Consider the following 22,339-nt stretch of genomic DNA (forward strand, 5'->3'; position numbering starts at 1 on the left):
ATTTCCAGAGAATGGTCAATTACAGCTGCTTAAATAAACACCGGCTGGATTTTTGCAGGAGCAGGAAAATACAGAAACTGGGAACTTAATTCTCGTTTCATATAGGCAGCACAGTGCATTTGTGTCTTGCAGAAGCTTTTTGTCTTTTCACTGCACGTGCTTTTATTTTCCCAAAGTGGTGTTTATTTTTAATACAGACAGATGTCTTTTGAATTTTGCCTTTGTTTTCCAATTTTTGACATGCAAAGGAGTACCATAAGGATGAGATTTTTTTAATCATTAAAAAACTCTTGATAATACTGTTTTTCTTGGGCCCAGATTTCATACTAGTAGAAGTGAAGAAATCTCAGTTGGACTTACCTCCAAGCATGAGATTCCAGCATTTAAATCACTTTTCCTATGAACATTAGGGTCACTGACCTTTTCCCATGGTATATGTCTGATCCAAAACTGCGTTGTTCTGGGGATCTTTTTCCTTGTCATTTATTCCCCATCTCCATACTTTCTAATTGGAGAATTCTGACTGCCAGCTTCAGTGATCTTTTGGTGTGATCTTTCTTTTTTGCAGTATATTTTTGGCCTAATTTTCTACTGTGGGGAACTGATGTAGCTTTGCTCATTTTACTAAACCAAATCAGCTTGCAATAGCCAAGGATTTAACATCTCATTTCTCTGTAACTCATTAAGGCTCATTTGTTGTTTTTGTTGTTGTTGTTGTTGTTGTTGTTGCTGATATTTCATCTGTCAATATAGTATTAACAACTCCTTAGATTTAGAAAAAAAACACAACTGTTCAGATTCATATCACAGATCCTTTCCACAATGTACTAACCCAGATATTTTTGTATTAACATGGAGTATGCATCTTTTCCACCCCGCTTTACAAAAAGATGTACAGCCAAATATTAGTGGTCTTTTGGAAAATATATTCTTACTGTGTTCTGTTTACCCTCAAAAAACAAAATAAATCTCAAAGTTCCCGTGAATGTGAAAATTCCTGCAAGGGTAGGAATTGCTAATTGTCTTTGAAAACATTTTATATTGTATGAAACTAAACTATGCTGTGTTTGAGAACAGTTCAGTTTCAAACAATTTAAGGAAGAAATATTACTTTGCAGCATTGCTAATTGATCTTTTAATTTATTTTTAATGAGCAGAATTGGGATGTTTCACAGGGGAACGGTGTAAAAATCAAAGTAAATATGCCACAACAAATTGTTTATAATTGCATACAGGTTCTATAAAATGATTAAATAATATTCTGGTTATTAACTATAAACACTTTGAACGACACACAAATTGTTTGAAGAAAAAATCTATTTTTGCGCAATTCAGATGGTAGAATTTCATAGGTGAAATACAAATTTTATTGGCTTCATCGTGTAGCCTTTAGAATGTATTTAAGTGTAGAAAGAGAAGCATTATGCATCAGTGAACTGTCAGCATTGCACAATTTCCAGCCAGCTATTGGCAGGTAAAGCTTCTTGCAACTCAAATCTTTCATTGACTTTTAAGGAATTAGTGTGTTACAGTTGCTGAGGTTGTAGTTTATTAATGTTAAAAATACATAATTGCAGTTGATGGCCAGCAGTAAATGCAATTATTTTTAAGCTCTGCTGTGTTTTAAATCTGTACTCATTTCTCCAGGATGATGAAGTGTAATGTTTTTGTTTGGCTTTTAAGTGCCGTACTTGCTAGAGCTACAACTGAACTCATTTGGCTTACATACGAACTAGCTGGAGTGAAACCTCTCCAGCAGGCATTAAATTGTAAAAGCAGATCTAGCCACAGCTCCAGCTGGCAGAGGGAGGTGTGAGCCGGGAGGACTGCAAAGTTGGATCCTCTCTGCCGTTCACTGTCCTGTGCAGTGCTGTGCACCCGCAGCTGCCTGCATTTTCTTTACATCTCCCCCCCAACACAAACCGTCTGTAGCCAATTTATTTTTTTTCCATTTGCAATTGACCAAAAGGAATGCGAGTCTGTGTCTTTCACAAATAGCTTGCGAGTGGCAAAAGTTCAGTGCTTCAGACTTGGTGAGTCATTAGTCCCAGGAGGATAGTTGCCCACTGTTTGTGGAAAAAAATGTTTTAGAAGATCAAAACTGTGCCCCATTGCAATTTGTCTCTTGATAGGGAAATTTGGCTTGCTCCCACAGTTGTGTCCCTCCTGCGGTACTGCAGAGCTGCAAAAACCCTTTCCACATGGTGCTGCAGAGCTCTGCCCAAGAGGGAACTTCAGGAGAGCTGAGGCTTTGAGCCTATGAAATGACAAACAAACAGAAAGCCAGTAGGTCATTAGTACAACAGGTCGCCGCGCCTTCTGCCTAAGCAGAATCCAACCATGCTGCCATGGGGACGTTCCCTGTGAAAGGATCGTTCTCCCAACCCCTGCTGATGGGCTGGCAGCTCTCCCCATCCCAGCCCAGGGACCCCCTTAGCACTGAGTGTGCGCATGGCCCCCTCGTAGCTTCTGGCATGCTCCTGTCCCCTGTCTGAGCAGCGTCACCCATGTCTCCTCCTGTGCTCTGCTGGGTGGCCACACAAAACTTCTGCGTTTAGTGGAGTTCTTAATTGGCAACCCTTATACACCTTGCACTCTTCTGTGCTTTTTTTTTTTTTTTTTTCCCCTCCCTCCAGTGTTTTGCTTTTCCAGTCTCATTCTCTCATGTGCAGCCTACCAGTGACCTGTCTGTTGCAATATATAGCTCATTCCTAGAAAGAATGGATTTAGTTTAGATGATCTGTTTCTGGATGCAAAACAAGAAACTGTCTTTACATTTCTGCATGTGTTTAGGTGTATTACAATGGCTACCATGGTGACACTTCTGAAACCTTTTTGGTGGGCAGTGTGGACAAATCTGGTCAAAAGTTAGTGGAGGTTGCCAGGAAATGTAGAGATGAAGCAATTGCAGCTTGCAGACCAGGGGCTCCCTTCTCTGTAATTGGAAACACAATCAGGTAAGCCTTATATTGACAAGTAAAGGGAGGGGTGGCAAGTGGGACAAAGGTTATTGGAGGTTTGGTATAAGGCTGATGACATGTTTTATGATTCAAAACCATCATTTCAGTCTGATATCAGTATGTGAACTGCCAAGCTGTAATGTTGTTCCTTGGGTAAGAGGGATTTTTTTTTTTTAAGTGAGTTACACCAGGCTCAGCAAAGATAACTGTGGAAAGAATCAAAGATATTCATAAGGTAGACTTATATTAACAGATGTAATCTGTGGTGGATTTTTTGTTTTGTTTTGTTTTTTAATTTGTTTGCGAAACTATACTTCGTCTGTCTAATGATGTAAGAAAGTTAAAAGCCATTGTTTTCATTGTATAGCAATAATGAATCTTAAAAAGGAGTTAATCAACATAAATAAGTCTCTTTGTTTAAAAAGTACAAAAATATTTAACTCGAGAGCTTCTTATCTTACAAAGAGCAGTGCGTACTACGTCATGGGGAAGAAAGAGCTCACATTAAGAGGTTTTTCCCTGTTTTGCATCTGTTGTAGCCATCACTCATGGCTCTTCTGGCAATTTGGAATAAAATTGTGCTTAATTTTTTTTAGGTGCCTATGGATCATTTAAAAATGTTTGCAAAAAAAAAAATTAAAATTAAAAATACATGTATTGTATACACTTCATTAAGCAGTACTTCATTGGACTGTTAATGGTCCCAGCATACTATTGAATAACGTTGTGATTACTTAAAAGCTGTAAGGCTTAGTCACCTTGAAAGGATGCTGCTTTTTTTCTTTGTAAATCTTCAGATACTTTAAGGAAAAAAGCAAACGGCAAAATATCAGTCAGATGTGTTTATAGCTTTAAAAATATTGTAACAGAGTCTGAATCAAACTTTAGTAAAACCTCTTTGGGTTATATCTGAGAAGCTTTTATTGAAGACTTTGTATAAAATTGTGTTTTTGACAGTTTTAAATTATAGGCTAACTAGCCTGGAGAAAAAGGATAGTGTCTTTCTGTTCTTTCATAGGAAATGTTGAATCAGACCCCTACTGGGAAAAGAAATTTAATGCATATCTCACTATCTTACTGTCCATGAATATAATAGAAGTGAATTCAAAATGTAGTTTTATTTTTGCAAATGGGATGAGTCGATAGATGCACCTCATATTTTTGAACACCTAGGGTTCAACAAATTTGCTGGTGGTGCTCTTGCATTTTAACAAAATTTATTCTTGAGTAGAAGGGGGCACAGAACACTAGATTCTTATTCAAGCGTTCTATCGAGCTCTGCATTCATGGCTGTGTCTAAAGGGCATGTCAGCCTTTGATTCTCTCTGAGAGGTAATTATCCTTTTCCTGTCACGGAACAACAAATGATAGCTAACTACAGAGGCACATTTGCAGTAGTCACATTCATCAACTGCAGAAAAAAAAATTCAATTTAATTGTGCAACACAGCTGCACATAGGCTTTTTGAGCATTTCTGTTGTTCTCCCTGTCTTGCTATTCCTCCCTCCAGATCTATTTTTTAAACTTTTTTTCTGGTTATTTTTTCCCCCTTTTTGTCTCTTCTTCCATTTTTACTCTCTGTACTTTCTTGTTAAAGTAATTTTCCTTTGTGGCTCTCATTCTTTTTTCCCCATTGAAGGCTATGAATGTAGAAAATTATCACAATTACTCATATAATTGAGCCTCTTTGTAGCAAGTGCAACTCCAGTAGCCTTTCTCCATCATGAAAATGGTTTCATTATAGGGTTTTTCATATTCTCTGACACCATCTACACAGAGGAACAGGCGTGCAGATGAGATGTACTAGGAACAGGGTAGATCAGTAAGGTCACAGTAGGAATAATTAGCTCTGCTATGGAAAGAGCATCTAGGCCTTTTACTGCTACATAAATGTACTGTCCGTGGCTTTTAGTCACAAAAAAACTTACTAACAAATGGAGCTCCCGCCTACTACTTTGAAAAAAAGATTTGTATCAACACTACAATTTTCCATCATTAAGACTAATAACACAGAGCCTAGTATACATCAAGGGGAATAAAAAGAAAAATCTCACATTCAAGTGGCGGCTGGGTGCTGACCTTTGTTCCCTTTTTTTGTGTTCAACTTAACTCTTTACAAAAAGGAGCCACACGCCACACCAACATGCAGGTGAACTCCAGCTAGTGCGAGCAAAGCATGGCATTCAATTGGAAAATCTGATAAATCTCCATGCAGGATAATGCATTTCATTACAGATTCACTACATTAATTCTAGCTGTATTTAAAAAAAAAAAAAAAAAAAAAAAAAAAAAAAAAAAATTGAATGTGACATTGAATTTTTACTGTGCTGTTACGGAGGGTCAGTTTACTTGCAGAGTGTAAATACATCGGCAGTGCTCCCTCTAAATGCGGATGAATCAAAGCTAGTAGATGTCCAATCCTACATATAGAATAGTAGATCGTTAACTTTATTATTCAAGATTTTACTATGTAGATGGTTTAAATATCCCAGTTTGTTCAGAACCCCTTTAACAGTGCCTCTGCTGAAAGAGATTGGCTGAAGCTGTGTATTTCTGGTTGCTTAGCTTTCTGCGTTTGCATCCATCTATCAGATTCTTCTGTTTTGGGAGACTTTGGAGATTGTAAACAACTGAGAAGGTTTAGGCCCATTGGAATGGAGATGTGTCTACGTCTCTTTCATCCATATTTTCTATAAAAGTGCCCAAGAATGTATCTTAGGCACCAAAAATCAGAATATTTGCTTCCTGTAAATGATTTAGGAATAATTGTATTACAGAAATAAGCTTGCATCGTAACATATTTTTTGTTGCGGAAGCTCTGTAGCTGAAACATTGTTTCATGGGCAGCAGTTCTGTGTCACATCGCCTAGGAGTTGCAAAAGCAAGATTTTGCGGATTCAGGAGTTACTCTGCCAGGAAGAATGGGAATCTTTGCTAACATGTTCCTATTGAAGATGGTGGCAAAATTGGCCCCAGTGGGAAAAGAATTGGGCCCTGTATTCCCATTTCCTTCTACTGCTGGTGGCATTTCTCTTTCAGACAGAAACAAACCTGGTTTGAAATCTACTTTTTAGCCACTGAGCTTAGATATGTGGAACTGTTGTGGGTGTATAGAGCTGGAAAACACAAATGTGGTATTGTTAAATGAACCAATTTTCAACTCCTAGGAAAAAATAGAAGTGAGGAAAGTATTAATAAATGGTTTAAAATGCTTAACTCCTAAGTATATGTTTTGATATTAATTTAGAACAATATAAAGCAGATTTTTAAAAATCTGTTTCTATCAGATTATGCACATTTAAACAATAAGTGGCTCAGGCAAAATAAGTCATTTTAATGTCATCTGTGATAGATTTTCCTTGACAGCTACAGTAAATTACAATTACACTGCTTCTCTCTGCACTTGAAAGTAAGCATTGCAATAAATTATCTTTTATTTCAATCCATCATGTCTGCTTTCAGAAACAGAGAACCTCAAATAAAAGTTCAACACTATTGTAAGAAAAATACAGTAATTTGTGTTCCAGTTTGAAACTAAAATGTACCTTTCTTTCAAGAAACAATTGTTCGCTTTCAAAAATATTACTAATTATACCTCAACATTTATTGTCATTATGGGGAATCCCTGAACTTGTGCATTCCCTCAGTCTAGGATTACTATTTAAGTGAAAAATACTGTAATATTTTCCCAGTCAAAATTTGTTATTTTCTCAAATTAGTTAATATGGTTCTATTGAAAGTAAATATTTCTTACCACATGCAAATCTAATTTAGGCTGATACTGATTTCAAGAATTAAAAAAGAAAAGAAAGAAAGAAAGTAAACATGCCCACTGGTGGGCATTAAGAAAAGCCTGATTACTTTTAACTTCAAAAAAGATGCATGCATGCGTGTCCCTAAATGAGAAAGCAGTGCCCATGGATCTGTTATCTCCTGGTGTCTCCCAGGTAGGCTCACTATGCCCTGCTGTGGGACGGGCCGCTCGGTGGGTAGGGCTGTCCATGCTACTCTGCAAGGCTGCAGGTGGTGAAGTTCTGGCTCCAGGGAGAGGTGCAGGCACTGGGGGAAGTGCCCACAGCTGGGAATGAGTTCCCTGCGGTGCTCAGTCCAGGTTACAGTGTGGGATGTTGGCCAGGCTCAAAGCAGGGTTTGGTTTGTTTCCTTAGTGAGGGCTTATTGTACCAGACCTAGCTTGAGGAAAAAACAACAGTATTCAGTATAAAGAAAGGGCAGCGTAGGTTTGGGAAGTTTTGGTCCCAGAATGGGAGTCCCGGTCTTGAGAGAGTGTTCACTCTGGAGCTGGGACACCTATTTACTCCTGGATGCTCACTGGGGCTCTGTGGGAGGCTCAGGACCAGCCCTATGAGGAAGTCCTGTCAACTTGCTTTTCAGCCTCTCAGGTGGAGAGATTTGTCCCATACACACAAAAACTCCTTCTAGGGAGGGGCAGAGCACTGGGGAGAGCTCGCAAAAATGCGGCTCTGCCTGTTGCTGCACTGTTGCAGTTTGTTGGGCTGCAGCACTTCTCCACACTCATCCCTCCTCTGGCAGGGGTTAGATAGATGCCATCTGGTAGAGAAGGAGCTAGCGTCCAGCTCTGCCGTCCCCTCAGGAGCATGATGGCAGCACACGGGGGCTGTGCCCACGAGCTGCCCTCACTGACAGCTCGGCTGCTGCTGTTCCATCCCGGCGTGGGCACTTTGCCACCTGCTGCAGAGGAGCAGCCCTGCAGGTACTCAACTGCAGCCGCTGGGCTGTATCGCTCAGCAGCAAAACATGAAATCAAGTACTGGGCTCATTAAATGATTATGCTTTTAATCCTGACCAATTCACCTCTGCCCAAGCGTGCTCTACGTGGCTCCAAGAATAAAATGCGTAATGGCGAATGTTATCAATGGATATTTTTAACAACGATTGTGGTAAAGAATCCCTATGTTTTTTTTGTGCTGCCAACGCCGCGTGTCTGTGCTGTCTGTGGGTGCCAGTGGGACTGGGCCATGCCCCGGCTGAGTGGAGGCAGCCCCTTCCCTCAGCCCCACGCTGCTGCTCTCCTTCCCTGCAGCCCTGCCTCTCTCCCGCCCTTCTGTACCATCTGCAGCCGGCGCCACTCCAGGTGTCTACACATAGCGGAGCCTGTAATCCTCTAGGGCTGCCCTCCAGGGAGAGCTGGAGAGAAAGGCCGTTGCTGGCAGATCCTGAGTGAGGCAGCCAGGCCAAAACACTGAGCTTCTGTCAGCCGGAAATGGCAAAGGTGGGCAGGATGCCCCGTTTTGTGCAATCCAGGTTTCTTAGCCAGGTCCTGCAGCCCTGGATGCTGGTGGGCAGAGGCATGGCCGAGGCCAGCAGCTCACCCAGCATTTCCTGTGCAAGCAGCACACTGGTGCAGGCAGAACGGCCCTAGCAGGCTGCAGCAGGGCTGGCGGCTACCTTCGTGATGGGAGCAGGGTTTTCACAGTGCCCTTGTGGGTGTGACAGCTCACTGGGTTTTCTCAGTACTCTGAAGTGAAGCCGGTAGTTGCGGAGTGCTTTCAAATTCCCCATACAGTGCTTCTGAAGCACGATGTTAAAACCAGACTGAATGTGACCAAGCTGCGTACCTGCAGCTAATTTTCTTCTCAGATTTTCTACGTGTCACGACAACTTCATTGGTCACGCTGCATTTTTTAGGAAAAGAACACCCAGTCAGCTTGTAGACAAGTTCCAGTGGGAAGGCAGGGGAGTGCAGGCACCTGTCAGTGTGGGTGTCACAGCTCGTGAGCTCCACATCTCCTGTCTTGGTTCCAGCATCCCCTGTTTTGGTCCCAACCACCTAAGTGCTGATGTTTTTGATCTCTTGGGCAAGGAAGTGGCAGAATTCACCACTGCCATGCACAAGAACCACTTCTTTCAGGGCAAGAGGAGGGAACACTGTCACACCAGTGCCCCAGGTGCTCTTGCTCAGCTGGGCATGGGGCACAGCCTCAAAGCAGCTGGTGGGGTCATTTGCTCTCTCACAGAAAGCCCTGTGAAGGAGAAGGGACAGCTCACCATGTGGTGCATGTCAGGCCTCCCATCTCTCTTCAGGGAATCGCTTCCCCCATCTGGGAACCATTATCTGCATTGCTGTAGGCTGGGTCACCGGAGACCTTCCATTTCATTTTGTGTATGTTTCTGAGTAATTTGACTTTGTGATTCCTCTCTGATCTTCTTTGGCCTTCAGCAGTGTCACAGCCAGCCCCAGCCGTGACCCAGGCTGGCTGGCATGGTGGGGAGCATGGACTTCCCTCACTGCTGGGACCTCTTGCTGCATAAACCGTTGTGGGTTTTTTTTCCACATAAACTGTATATAACATCAAGCTGTGGACCTTGAGTTTGAAAATTGAAGCCCAATTTCTAGCTATATTAATATTCCTCTTTGCCAGAAATTAGGAATTTGGGGACAGCTAAACATGAAGTTTCCAGTCTTCTCCAAATAGAAATGTGGTGGCTCTCTGTATTGAGGCAGCAGGCACATTTGTTCAGCTGTCAATACAAGCAAACCTGAAGTGTGAAGGGCCCACCGTGATCTTAAGTGAACAAATGAAGCTTTTAGGTTCGTAGACAAAATCTTTTCAGACAGGCTGCTTCCTGTCCCGCTTCCATGCTCCTATTTACTCTGGGCACAGTGTGGGGTTGATACTCAGGAGCAGTTCCCCTGTCACTTGCACTTCACCTCAGGTGCCCCAGATTTCCATTTGGGATGGGGCTGGCTCTGCTGGCTGAGCTGCCCTGGTCGGTGCTGTGGAGTGGCCCGCTGGCAGAGCCCGGCAGGTACTCCCAGTCCTCTGGGTCCCCAGCTTTGGGCACCGGGATGGGATTTTGCTTTCCTGACATGGAAGAGGCCTGGAGACAGGCTCTGTTCCTGCAGACAAGACATCTGTCTCTCTGGAAGATGCTCTTTTGGAGAGGCTGTGAAGGACCTGACAGATCTTTCCAGCAGAACTGAAGTGCCATAATTATGATGATTTGGTTTGGGGACTGTGCTGATGGGTTCAGTAGAAATACATTGTTCATTATAGCATGAACGGATTTTCTGGAGTTGCAGTACATTTTGGCACTGGATGTTTGTAGTATTTCAGAAGGGAACAGCTTGGTGTTTCCCTCCGTATTGGCACAGGCCGCAGGTGCACGCAGCGGGGCACTGCAGGCAGTAAGGGCTGCACTGCTCTGTGCTCTGCCCTGGCTGGCCCATTCACTCTGAAACCTAATGATGGTTACATGATGGCTGTTTTCTTTCAGAGCTGGCAGCAGCCCCGCACTGGGTGCTGCTGATGGTACGGATGTGTGGCAGGGTCGCGCCGTGCTTGCTAACTGTGTCCTCTTTGCCCTGCAGCTCTGTGGCACAGCAGGGCGGCTTCCAGGTGTGCCCCTTCTTCGTCGGCCACGGCATCGGGTCCTACTTCCACGGGCACCCTGAGGTGTGGCACCACGGTAAGCGGCTCCCGACCAGAGCACCGACTCCTCCCGCTGAGAGGGCACCGGCGGCAGAAGTGTGATCCGAAACGCTGTGGCAGCCCCAAACCCACGGGGGAATCTCTGCGGGCGATCCTCCCAGACGTGTCCTGGGATCTGAGGAGCCGTTGGGTCTGAGGCTGGGGAGGCGGGAATGGGAAAGCCCCGGTGGAACTGTAGGGTGGTGGGATGGGCAGCGGGGACAATGAGAACGGATGCTTGGATCCGGACTTGGATCAGGGCCGGCGTGCGCGGCACCTGTGAGCCAGAACGAGTTCTGAAACCCAGTGCTCGGTGCTGTTACCAAAAAAAAAAAAGAAAAAAAAAAAAAAAAGAAAAGGTGAAACAAGACAACAACTATAAAAGCATTTTTATTTTCTTTTATAGCCAATGACAGTGATTTGTTAATGGAGGAGGGAATGGCGTTCACAATAGGTTAGTAAATGTATTCTGTGTTTGTCTTGTTTGTCTTTAAAAAAGCACACACACAACAACCCAGCTCCGTGCCGTTTCTTTGAGCAGAGAAGCGTCCCTTCAGAAACGGTGACGGCAGTGACACTGGCCCCTGGGAAAGAGATTCAAATGTTATTCTAAAAAATGCACTGAGGGATCAGTTGGGCGACACAGCTCCTGAGTGACACGAATTTGGGAAGGAAAAATCTGATCGCAAATCTTATTAAGCGGCAGACCTGACGCGTCGTTTTGGCAGTGCGGCTGTGGTGGTGTGCAGACTCCAGCGCGCGGCTGTGCCCCGCTGCCCGCTGCCGCCAGAGCTGCGCCGGGCCGGGCCGACTGCGCGGAGTTCATGAGAGCCGCCCCACAACGCGAGTGCCGGTGCAGGAGTGGAAGCCCATTCCTCCCGACGCGGCAGTTAGCCGAATCAGAAAATCGTTGTTTTGCTGATTTAATTGAACATTTTAAGTCTGTTTAACAAAAAAAAAAAAAAAAAATCGGATATGTTGAACTGTCCGCGTTTGTTGTTCTGATTGTTACCACGGAGTCTTAATGAAAGCTGGAATAAATTTCCCTGCTGTTAGGAAAGCGGAGCGCACCTTCCCCGCACCGCAGCGCTGCGTCGTCCGCCCCCCCCCCGGTGCGGCCGCGGCGGGGCAGCGCGGTGCGAAGCGCGGGTGGGAGCTGCCGCCGGGCCCCCCCTGCTCACAGCAGCGCCGCTCACTTCGGGCGTTTTTTTTTTGTTCCAGAGCCAATAATAATGGAGGGTTCTCCCGAATTTAAGATTCTGAAGGACAAATGGACCGCAATTTCGGTAGACAATAAAAGGTGCCCGGTTTTGTTGTTTCCCGAGCGGCGGAGCTGAGCGCTGGCAGCCGGTGAGTCTTACGGGCGTGCTGGGGCCGCGCTGCCCCCCGCTAACTGCTCGCTGTGCGTTGCAGATCAGCGCAGTTCGAGCACACCGTCGTCATTACCTCGGAGGGAGCAGAAATCCTCTCTAAGGTGCCGGGAGAAGCCTAAGGACACAGCGGGAAGTGGAGGGCTCGGTGTGTTTTGGGCGTCCTCGGCCCCGCAGGGACAGCGCTGAGCTCCGGGTGGTTCTGGGAGGACTGAGGGGACACGGGACGCGGTTCGGGGGCTTGCTCCGGGCGCGGTGCTCTGCGTGGTACCCGGTGAGTGTTGAATAAAAGCCTCTTGGTTTGCGGCAGCAGCGGCTGAGCCTCAGCCCGCCGGGGGAAGGGTCCGGCCGTGGGGGGAGCGGAGCAGATTGCCGTGCGGGATCCGCGGCGGAGCAGAGCGGGGATCCGCTCGCAGGGAGAGTGCGGCCGCTCTGTCATCAGCGCCACTGAACGGGGCTGGAACTTATGCCGGGACGGAAAGAAAAGTTTGCGGGCGTGGCGGAGAGAGCGCAGGCTGCGGCCCCTTTCCCTAAGTTGTAACAGCAGCTCTCCCTTCCCTGCCCCGTCCCGTTTCTCTCTACGCCGCACAAGAAAGGATTAAAAACAACGCAGAGCGCGCTGTTCCGGAGAGGGATAAGCGCAGCTCCGCGCCGCGCACGGTGCGTAACGGGGCACTCCACGGCGGGAGCGCTCGCAGAGACGGAAGGGTTCTGCCCTGGGGGAGGGTTTGCTCTGCGTCCCTCGGAATCGGCCCGACGGAGTGGCCGTGCGGCGGAGGGTGTCCCAGGCGGAGCTGCTGGGCCGCTGTTGGGGCAGGCCGGGCCGGTACAGGCCGGATGGGACGGCCACTGGTCCCCTGAACCGTTTGTTTTCACTAGAGTACAGCGAGCTGTCAGCTCTAATCATTTCTAACAGCATCTTTTTAAGAAGCAGGATAAGTCCTCAGCCCGTTCCCAATACCACGGGGCAGCCTTTCAGCTCGATTGCCTCTTAGATTAATTTGGTAGACCTTAAAACCTGTACGAATAAACGATGCATCCAACATGTTTCACAGTCGCACCGAGTTTCCGCCACTTGCTCTCTGCCCGGGAAGGCGAGGGCCGCCGTGCTCGCCTCTCCCTGGCCGCCGCTGCACCGTCCCGTTCCGTCACGTCTGTCCCGTCCCAGTCCGTTCCCAACCCCCCTGCCCCTCAGCGCGGAGCAGCGGCCCCGGCCCGGGCGGTCACTTACATGGCCGCGGAGGTCCGCGTGGGGCCGCGCCGCTGCCCCTGGGCACCGGTCCTCAGTGAGGTGGTGGGAATGAACCGTACGCATTGCATGCAAAACAAAACAAAACCAAAAAAAAAAAAAAAAAGGGGGAGAGGGGGAGGAAGTAAAAGAGGCGTTAGGAAATGGGCAATTAAAACCGACAGAGCGACTAATGGGGAAAAAAAAAAAAAAAAAAAAAAACGGAGCAGAGATTGGGGCACGTTCGTGTCAGCTCTGCGAAGCCAGCACCAGCAGAGCCGGGGCTGTGCCACGGGACCCGCTCCCGCCCAGCCCCGCCGCCGGGCTCCGCGGTCTCGGAGCGACCGTGTGCACTGGGAACGGAGCGTTCCTCGGGGCCTCCCTCTGCCCGGCTGGGTCAGACCGTGGGGACCCGAGCCCCGCTCGCTGCGCGCCCCGACGGCCTCGGTGCGCAGGCAGGTTCAGCCAGGCCGGCTCACAGCCCGGTGCTCAGCGCCGGGAGGCCGCGTGTTGCTATTAGCGTTCAATATACGGCTAATTATGCGTATGAAAATTAAACATCAGTGTTATGCTAATGGAGCCGCCTTCAGCTGGGAGCCGAGCACTTGAGACTAGCATTTAATCAAATGAGTCGGTAACGAATACATCTGCACGTGTGAACTTTCGCGGGATCATTTTCCTGTTACAGTCACACCGCTAAATTATGAAAGAAATAATTACCGACACTTTCTAATTATCCAACAAAGTAATTTGGGATTCATCGCGGGCTTTCTGGGGAGGATCTCCCAAGTCCCACCTCGCTCCCTGCTCACGCACGCGGAAGTTTGCGTGCTCAGCTCAATCGCGCGTCGGGCCGAGCGGGGCGAGCCGCGATCCCCCGCGCTGGGCTCCCATCTCCCCATCCTCCCCCGCTTTAAGAGCGGTGCCCGGGCGGCCGCGGCCCGAGGACGGGCGGGACCCCGGCGGGGAGCGGGCACTGCGCGGCGGGCGCGGCTGTGTCCGCGGCCGGAGTGGCTCCGGAGCGCCTCGGGGCCGTCCCCGCGCTCCCATCCGCGCCGAGGGCGATGCCTTCCGGTCCCGGCCCCGGCCCCGACGGCTCCCGGCCGTCCAGCGGTGCCATCGGGGCGTGCGGCCGGGAGGCGCGGCGCTGCCGGCGCGGCTCTCCGCGCTCACCGGGGTCCGGGCGAGCCCCGAGCGGCTCGGACCAATCCAAAGCGATTATGCAAGACGGGGAACCAATCAGCTCCGCCGGCTCATGAATATTCATCGGCTCGGATGAGTCAAAGCTTTTAGGCGAGTTTGTGTAGATGAGCGGCATCACGCTCAGACTTTTCAAAGAGACAAACTCCATTTTCTTATGAATGGAAAGTGAAAACCCTGTTCCGCTTAAATTGGGTTCTTTCCCGTCCTGAGAAACACAACAGACCCCCAAAAGGCACGCTGAAGAGAGAGCACACACACAGACCCAGCGGCGAGAAATGACCATGACTACCATGCCTGAGAGTCTAAACAGCCCCGTCTCGGGGAAGGCCGTCTTTATGGAGTTCGGGCCGCCCGGCCAGCAAATGTCTCCTTCTCCCATGTCCCATGGACACTATTCCATGCACTGTTTACACTCCGCGGGCCACTCGCAGCCCGACAGCGCGTACAGCACAGCTTCGTCCTTCTCCCGACCGCTGGGCTACCCCTATGTGAACTCGGTGAGCAGCCACTCCGGCAACCCCTACATCAGTTCAGTGCAGCCCTACCCCAACAGCTCCGGCCTGGCCCAGCCCCGGCTGGAGGAGACAGGTAGGTGCCGGGGGCGGGGGGCGCGGAGCGAAGCAGATCCGCCGGGGGGGGAGCGAGGCGGCATCGCGGAGCGCTGTGTGTGAGCCGGGCGGGGCCGGGGCCGCGGGGAGCGGGCGCCGAGCGGAGCGGACCCAGCCCAGCTGCGCGCGGAGCGGTCCCCGTCATTATTTATTGCGTAGCGCTATAAACAATGTGCGCAATTAAGGGTAATTAAACCTCGACTGCAGCCGGTAAAAATAGCAAACTTTGTTGGGATGGAGCCGGGACTGCCACCGCCGCGCGGAGCCTTTGTTGGCTCTGCGGCGCTCCGCCGCCCCGTCGCCGTGAGCGCTGCGCTGTTACCGTCGCCGTTACTGCTGTTCTCTCGCTGCTATCACTGTTATTTACTGTGCACCGTTTGTGGTTGTAGGGGCCGAATCGGAGAAAAGCACTGTGGTAGAAGGAGGGGAAGTTCGCTTTAATGGGAAAGGGAAAAAAATCCGCAAACCCAGGACTATTTATTCCAGTTTGCAGCTGCAGGCTCTGAACAGGAGGTTCCAGCAAACCCAGTACCTGGCCCTGCCCGAGAGAGCCGAGCTCGCGGCCTCTCTGGGACTCACTCAGACTCAGGTACGGCCCCTCCGCGCCCCGCCGCCCCGGGCCCGGCCCGGCGGGGTCGCTCATACCGAAGCCGCGCGCCCGTCCCGTCCGCGGGGCCGATCCCGGCCGGGCTGCGGGAGGCGGGGGGGGCGAGGTCGGAGGGAGCGGGACACGGCGCGGAGGCGGCCGGGGCGCGGAGGCACCGCGGGGCGAGGGCGGCCGGGGACCGTCGGGGCGGGCAGGGCGAATGTGAGGGCCCGGCCGGGCTGCGCTGAGCCGTGCCGCGCTGCCGTTGCAGGTGAAGATCTGGTTCCAGAACAAGCGCTCCAAATTTAAGAAGCTGATGAAGCAGGGAGGGGCGGCCCTGGAGAGCGGCGCTCTGAGCAACGGCCGGGCCCTGTCCGGCGGCTCTCCCCCGGTGCCCGCCGTGTGGAACACCTCCTCCGCCTCCGGGAAGGCGTCCTCGGGCAGCGCCGGCACCTACATCCCCAGCTACACGTCGTGGTACCCCTCGGCCCACCAAGAAGCTATGCAGCAGCCGCAGCTTATGTGAGCCCGAGCACGTTTTTCCCCGCCGCGAGCCGAAAAAAAAAATTCACATTATCACGGACAAAAAAAAAAAAAAAAAGAAAAAAAAAAAAAAAGAAAAAAGAAAAAAAGGGAAAAAAAAGAGTAAAATAAAAAGGAAAACAAAACAAAACAAAACGGAGAGGAGGAGGAAGGAGAAGAGGACAAAGGCGCGCCAGCAGCCGGCCGGGCCCTCCCGCTCCGGGCACAGATGCGACGCGGCGCGTCCCCGCCGGCGGCAGCTGACGGAGCGCGGCCGGGGGACAATCGGGGCCGCCCCCCTGTCTGTGTTGTGTGGGATCTGGGTCACGGATGCGGCCCGGCAGTGCGGGGCAGCGGCCGTACCGCGTCCCGAGCGTGTTCCCCTCTGCGTTTCCTGTCTCTTTCCCCGTCCATCTGTATATTTTTTGTTCTTGTCTAAGGGGAAGAAAGGGATTTTATTTATTGACCGAATTACCGCTGAGGAGCTCCGGGCGCAGCCGGGCGCGGAGCGCGCGGCTCCGGCAAAAGCGCCCGGTGCCGTTTCCCCGTCCAAAAAAAAACCACGCAAAACAAAACAAAACAAAACCGAAAAGCCGCACGGAAGGACGCGCTTTGTAACTTTTCCCATCGCTTTTCTACTTCGCTGCTGCGGAGATCCCCGGCCCCAACGCCGCGCACCGCCCCGCGCCGAACAAAGGACGGCGGCGCGCCGCCCTGGAGCGGCTTTGCGGAGCGCTGTGCGGACGCGGCATGGAGGCGGCGGGGGGACCGCGTACCCCTCGCTCCGCAGTGCGGGGCCAGTCCCGGAGCGCGGGAGCTCCCGCTGTACATATTTGATTCTTAATCCTTATTGTTCTGTAAACATGTTGCACAAATTTAGCTTTTTTCTTTCTTTCTTTCTTTCTTTCTTTTTTTTTTTTTTTTTCCTTTTTTCTCTTTTTAATTCTGATTTCCGTTTCGTGTGGCTGTAAGACATGATGCTTTGTGTACGGAGATTTGCCATTTTCTTGTGACCCTCGGAAGATGTGATACCTGAGCTCAGCTGTGTTTCGTGTCTATATGTCAAAGTTTAGTTTTATATTGAGAATGTTAACTTATTGCTTTGTATTTGGGGAAGGAAAAGAAAAAAAAACAAACAAAAAAAACAAACAAAAAACAAACAAACAAAAAAAAAAACACACAAACATTTGTACATAAGTTATAAAGTTTCTTTGAGACAGTAAAACTATGGTTTGGAAAAAGAGCTCCGCGTGGTCCATGTCTCGCTGGGCGGCCCGAGAGGGCTCCGTGCAGGCAACGTGGGTCCGATGGGTACCCACACAGCGCCCCACGGGCAGATCCGAGCTTCGGGACTTCGGGGCTTCGGTCTCGTGCCCACTCACAGAGCGCACACACGAGGAGAACCCTTCCCCGGAGCTCCGCGCATCGGGACCGGGAGCTGCGGCCGAAGCCAGCGGCCGCGCATTGCCCGCGGACTCTCGCCGGTCCCCGCGGAGCTCTCTGAGCGGGGCCGGGACGGCGCTCGGGGTCGGCCGGGTGACGGACCAACGTCGAGCTTACGGTATGAGCACAGAAATGGGGAGCTCTGCCCCAGCGAGGGGTCCCGAGCAGGGAGTCTGTTCTCACCGTTCGCTGAGACGCGACTCTCAAGACGGGCCTCGTTAATTCTGCCTCGTCGCTGACGAGGGGTTCGTCACGTATCTAGTTCGGAGATATTCGTAATGAGGATATTAATTAAACTCGGAATAATCCGAAGGTACTTCTATTGAGACAATACCTCATTACGATGATTAAACCCCGGTTTCCAACATTGTCCATTGTCCCTTTAACAGCCGTCGCCCCGCGCGCACAGCCCAGCGGATGGGGCAGCGAGTGGCGAAGCGTAATTTGGAGATCTATTCGGAGATCTATTTTTTCCCTCGTCGGGGAAAAAAAAAAAAAAAAAAAAAAAAAAAAAAAAAAAAAGCTCCCCTCATTTTCAAACACTTCGGAAATAGGTTACACACAGCTTAATGATGATCAAAATGACTCTTTTCTGCGAAAAAAGACCCCAAAGTGCGCGTACAGCTGCAAACCCAAGAGGGTCAGCATCATTTCACTGTATTCTCTTCTTGATTACAAGCCGAGCCCATCAAACACAACATAATTACAGTAATTTCAGGTTTATTTATTCTAATGCAGTTTCCCCATCTCTCTGGTAATTATGAGCAATTTTTTCGCCCAGGGAATCTTTTTGCATTAACAAAAGAGATAACGCACTGAAAGCCAAATTTGCTGCGCATTGAGAAAAGCGAAGGAAAAAAAAAAAAAAAAAAAAAAAAAAAAGCGGTAGGTGCGAGCTGCCATCCCGCAATTCGGCGCTGCAAATTGCTTGCAGGTGTATGGAGCAGCGCTGTCAATGGGAAGGGGCTTCCAAATTAGCAAATGCACAATGTTGAAGTAATGAAGACGGACTGAGCGGCACTGCCAAACAACGGATACCTCTTTCACATCTTCCACCCGAAAAGAAAAATTAACAATAATAAAAAAAATCCCCTCGGAGCGTCCCCGCGAAGCCCCGCGAGTGCCTGCGGTGTCAATCCGACGGCAAAGCGCAGAGCGGCCCTGAAACCGCAAACAGTCGGAGAGCCCGAGCCCCGCACCCCTCCGCCGAACAGGGGGGGAAGCTGCCCCGCGCTCTCCCCTCGACTCCCGTGGGGAGCAGCTCGGCGTCCGCCACCCTCATTCCCCCCGATCTCCCCGGGGCACCGCCCAGGCGCTCCGCGGCCACACGTCCCCCGAGCGCGGCGGGGATCCCGGCCCCGTACCCACGTCGGATCCCCGCTCGGCCCCGGCCCCTCCGCGGCGGTGTCCCCGCGCCTCGCGGCGCGCACTCACCTGGCCCCGGGGAGGCGGCGGCGGCGGCTCTCCGGGCTCCGGGTGCGGCGCTCCGCGGTAGCGGCGGGTGCCGAGCGCGGGTCGGGCTGCGGGGTGCGGAGCGGAGAGCCGGGTGGTAGGGCTGAGGAGGGAGAGGAGAGGGGAAAAGGAGCGGCCGAGCGCGGGGATCGCGTCCTGGGAGCACGGCGTGGGCTGAGATCCGCGGAGCGGAACGCGCTCCGGGCGCGGAGCCTTTTCGCGGCTCCGCTCTCGCAGAATATGACTGAAATTTTCTGCTATATAGCCTCTGTCTTTATAGCTGATGAAAAAAATTGCAGATTATTAGCATAAATGTTTACTCTTCATTACGCTGATGACATTGTGCACTCGAGATCTTGGTAATCTTTGGGAAAATTATGAGTAATTTTTAAAAATTTTAAAGCAGCGGCAGTTACCATGCAATTCAGGCTAATTCTGCGTAGGCTCCGAACGGATATAATTATCGAGGAGTCAAGATGTTATGCTAAAAACTATGCATTGATATTCCCATTTATTATGTACATACAACTTTGACAATGTTGATGCTTGAAATAGCAGGAAATTGTCTTGCGCAAAAATTACAGTCCATATTAGGACATGTGAAATTGCGAAGAATTATATAGTAATTGCAGGCTTTCAGATGGGAGAGCCAGAATGCTCAAACTGGTGCAAATGTGGATAAAATTACAGATCAGAGCAAAAATTAGGGAAAAAAGGGGTCTGGGATTTTTCAAGTTGGCTATAGGATTCCGGAAGTGCCTAATGCCACATGATTGCTGCTGCTTTAGGGGAGACATTCATGCCTCAAATAACTCCTTTCGCCAGAGCCGCTCTAATCGAATTTCTCGGGCTCTGCTCTTCACCGGGGCACACGAGCGCGGCGCCCACCCGCCGAGCGCCGCCGACACCCGCAGCCCCTCGACGGGGACCGACGGGAGGGGGTGGAAAGCGGTGGGGGGGCGGTGCCGAGAAGAGCCCCACGGACCTTCCAAGGGCGGCGCGGCGGGGCCGCACGGGGCGCTTCGTCCCGTTCTCGACGGCCCCGCTTCTCGACGCAGCCCGTCCCGTGCCCCCGGGCCGGAGGACGCGGGTGCGAGGAGCACCGCCGGCCCGTGCGGGCCCCGAGCCGGGTGCCGGGGTTGCTCGGGGGGATGCTCTATAAAGGGCGAAGCGGTGGAGCGAGGACAGGGAGAAGGGACGCGCGGAGGACGGAGGGAGGAGCGCGGGATGCCTCGCTCTCGCGGAGCGCTGCGCGGCTCCCGGCCCCCGACGGCGGCCCCGGCCCCGGGCGGAGCGGGCCGCCGAGAACGGGACTGAAGAGCGCGGGGCAGGGAGGCGGTCCCGGCCGCTCTGCCGGACCCACGCCGCCCTCCCACCGCGGGCTGTGACACCGCCCGTCACCGGGGTGCTCCCCGCCACGCGGGTCCGTGTCCCGGTGGGTCCCTCCGCCCGGCTCCCCGCCGCTTCCCTCCCTGCGCGCTGTCACCCGCGTCCCCGCGGGAGCATCCCCGGGTAGCTGCCCCTTTGTTTCTCCCGCTCTCCCCTCCCTCGCAGCCGTCCCTCTCCCCCTCCTTTCTCCTGTTCCTCCGCCCCTCTGGGCCCACACCCCTAAAGACCCTCCCCGAGGCTCCCGGCAGCGCACCGCACGGCCGGGGACGTTCCGAGCGCGGTGTGCGCCCAGCGAGTGGCGGGGCTTCGCGCTGCCGGAGGCGCGAGGAATGACTCAGAGCCGCCCCGCGATGCTGCGCGGGCGGGAGCGGGGTACGGGACGGGGCGGCACCCCGAGCCCGCTCGTGTGGCGTCGATAGGATGTCGAAGGGGGGCTGCTTCGCCCCAGGTCAGCATCGGGCCCGGACCGAAGCCCCCGACCACCCCCGTCCTCAAAGAAAAGGAGAGCTGGCACCGTGGAAACAATAATTTATTTAAATAATCTCTGCTTGCTGTAAAAGAAACACGAAAGAGCTCTGAAGTTTTCCATAATAAATAACCAAAATACCCTTTGTTTGTTTATGTCGTGTCACGGCTCTCAGCGCCGCGCTGGCAGCCGCGTGCCGAGGGGGCTCGGTCGGGGCCCGATCCCTCCCGGGGGTACCAGAGAGGGACTCCCGTGCATGGCCTTGGGGGGCGAAGGGACGCTCCGGCTTTAAACCTACATATAAAACATATTTATCTTTTTTTTTTCTTTTAATCGTTTTATTTTTATTTGTTTGTTTGTTTATTTTTTTGTTCAGTCCCCAACATCAGAATGAGGTCTTCCGCAAAGGCACCTATCGACTTAAAAAAAATAAAAAGGGAAATGACCCGCGGTCCCTAGAAGACGCCGCCGCCGCTTCCGCCGTGGTGTTGAGGGAGGGAGGCGGCGGACGGCGCGGGGCCGGGCGGGTACCACGCGTAGCTGCCGAGGAAGGCCGCGGCGGGGCCGGGGGAGCCACTCCCCGCACGCGGGTGCGGGGCGAAGTCCCACGCGGGCGGCGAGGCAGGGGGCGGCGGCGAGGCGCTGCGGCGCGGGGGCGGCTCGGCGGGCAGCTCGCCGCTCTTCCACATCTTCTTGAACTTGGAGCGGCGGTTCTGGAACCAGATCTTCACCTGCGGGAGAGCGGAGAGCGGCGTCAGCGCCTCGCGGCTGCCCCGTCGGGCCGAGCGGCGCCGGGCAAACCCTACCTGGGTCTGAGTGAGGCCGAGGGAGGCGGCCAGCTCGGCGCGCTCGGGCAGCGCCAGGTACTGTGTCTTCTGGAAGCGGCGCTGCAGGGCCGCCAGCTGGAAGCTGGAGTAGATGGTGCGCGGCTTGCGGACCTTCTTGGGCTTCCCGTTGACGATCCGCACCTCGGGCTCGCACTCCTCCTTCTCTGCTCGGCGGAAACGGCGCCGTGAGGAGCCGTGGCCGCGGCCGAGCCCCGCCCGCCCCGACGGCCGCCCCGCTCCCCCCGGCCCCGGGCCGCGACGTACCGGAGTCGTTGGCGGCCGGCGAGGCCCCGGCGCCGTAGGGCCCATAGGAGCCGTAGGCGGCCGCGTAGCCCGGGTCGTAGCCCGGCTTGGCGGGGAAGGGGGCGGCGCCGGGCGCGTAGGGGCAGGGCACCGGCTGGCCGTAGGGCTGCCGGTTGGCGTAGTAGCTGCTGTCGGTGGCGGTGGAGACGGGCAGCGTGGGGGACTCCTGCGGCTTGTGCAGGCCGTGCTGCTGATAGCCGCCGGCCGAGAGCTGGCTGGCGTGCATGTCCGGCGCCGGGCTCGGCAGGACGCCGGTCATCCCGCGGCCCCTGCCCGCCCGGGGCACACCGCCCAGCGCCGTTCCCGCCGGCCGCGGCGCTCAGGGCCGCGGCGCCATCCTGCCGCCCCCCGCACTGCGCTGCGCCGCCGGGCCAGGCGGGCACCGCGCTCCCGCCGCCGCCAGCGGGACGGGTGTGCGGCGCCGCGCGCCGCCGGGGCGGCATTTAACTCCGGTCACGTGGGCGCGGCGCACGTCACCTAGCAACTGCCAATGGGGCGCCCGCGCGCGCCGCATCTCCGGGGCCCAGCGGG

At 52.4% G+C, this 22,339-nt stretch overlaps 3 protein-coding genes across 6 annotated transcripts in view; 2 read left to right on the top strand and 1 right to left on the bottom strand.

Moving 5' to 3' along the window:
* The window catches only part of METAP1D (methionyl aminopeptidase type 1D, mitochondrial), a 43,754-nt gene extending 30,916 nt beyond the window's left edge, over positions 1 to 12,838 (top strand). Inside the window, exons 6-11 of one of the 4 annotated variants that reach the window (XM_052674668.1) lie at positions 2,794 to 2,957; positions 10,312 to 10,409; positions 10,818 to 10,865; positions 11,633 to 11,711; positions 11,825 to 11,929; positions 12,092 to 12,838. In XM_052674668.1, coding sequence (XP_052530628.1) covers positions 2,794 to 2,957; positions 10,312 to 10,409; positions 10,818 to 10,865; positions 11,633 to 11,711; positions 11,825 to 11,903 — 468 coding nt within the window. In that variant the 3' untranslated portion in view covers positions 11,904 to 11,929; positions 12,092 to 12,838. Of the gene's footprint in view, positions 1 to 2,793; positions 2,958 to 10,311; positions 10,410 to 10,817; positions 10,866 to 11,632; positions 11,762 to 11,824 lie in introns of all 4 variants that reach the window. The other 3 variants (XM_052674669.1, XM_052674671.1, XM_052674670.1) reach the window with 3 other exon arrangements.
* A 1,351-nt stretch (positions 12,839 to 14,189) lies between these two features.
* On the top strand, positions 14,190 to 15,982 carry DLX1 (distal-less homeobox 1). The gene is made up of 3 exons (XM_052674674.1): positions 14,190 to 14,800; positions 15,210 to 15,409; positions 15,678 to 15,982. Exons 1-3 carry the CDS (start codon positions 14,488 to 14,490, stop codon positions 15,930 to 15,932), a joined length of 768 nt encoding a protein of 255 aa, XP_052530634.1. The 5' UTR covers positions 14,190 to 14,487; the 3' UTR covers positions 15,933 to 15,982.
* A 4,778-nt stretch (positions 15,983 to 20,760) lies between these two features.
* DLX2 (distal-less homeobox 2) lies at positions 20,761 to 22,109 on the bottom strand. Its single transcript, XM_052674676.1, has 3 exons — positions 21,770 to 22,109; positions 21,485 to 21,669; positions 20,761 to 21,409 (listed from the first exon to the last, which is right to left on the bottom strand). Exons 1-3 carry the CDS (start codon positions 22,065 to 22,067, stop codon positions 21,134 to 21,136), a joined length of 759 nt encoding a protein of 252 aa, XP_052530636.1. The 5' UTR covers positions 22,068 to 22,109; the 3' UTR covers positions 20,761 to 21,133.
* Positions 22,110 to 22,339: the final 230 nt, after the last annotated feature.

The sequence above is a fragment of the Tympanuchus pallidicinctus genome, unplaced genomic scaffold, assembly GCF_026119805.1.
Source record: "Tympanuchus pallidicinctus isolate F22 unplaced genomic scaffold, pur_lepc_1.0 scaffold15, whole genome shotgun sequence".
Lineage (NCBI taxonomy): Eukaryota > Metazoa > Chordata > Aves > Galliformes > Phasianidae > Tympanuchus > Tympanuchus pallidicinctus.

Excerpts from the sequence above, each read along its gene's own strand:
- DLX1 (XM_052674674.1), top strand. The coding sequence starts at position 14,488 with ATGACCATGACTACCATGCCTGAGAGTCTAAACAGCCCCGTCTCGGGG. Across the intron at positions 14,801-15,209 it reads GCCCCGGCTGGAGGAGACAG|GGGCCGAATCGGAGAAAAGC; the intron begins GTAGGTGCCGGG and ends TTGTGGTTGTAG. Across the intron at positions 15,410-15,677 it reads TGGGACTCACTCAGACTCAG|GTGAAGATCTGGTTCCAGAA; the intron begins GTACGGCCCCTC and ends CTGCCGTTGCAG.
- DLX2 (XM_052674676.1), bottom strand. The coding sequence starts at position 22,067 with ATGACCGGCGTCCTGCCGAGCCCGGCGCCGGACATGCACGCCAGCCAG. Across the intron at positions 21,670-21,769 it reads GCCGGCCGCCAACGACTCCG|AGAAGGAGGAGTGCGAGCCC; the intron begins GTACGTCGCGGC and ends TCCGCCGAGCAG. Across the intron at positions 21,410-21,484 it reads TCGGCCTCACTCAGACCCAG|GTGAAGATCTGGTTCCAGAA; the intron begins GTAGGGTTTGCC and ends GCTCTCCCGCAG.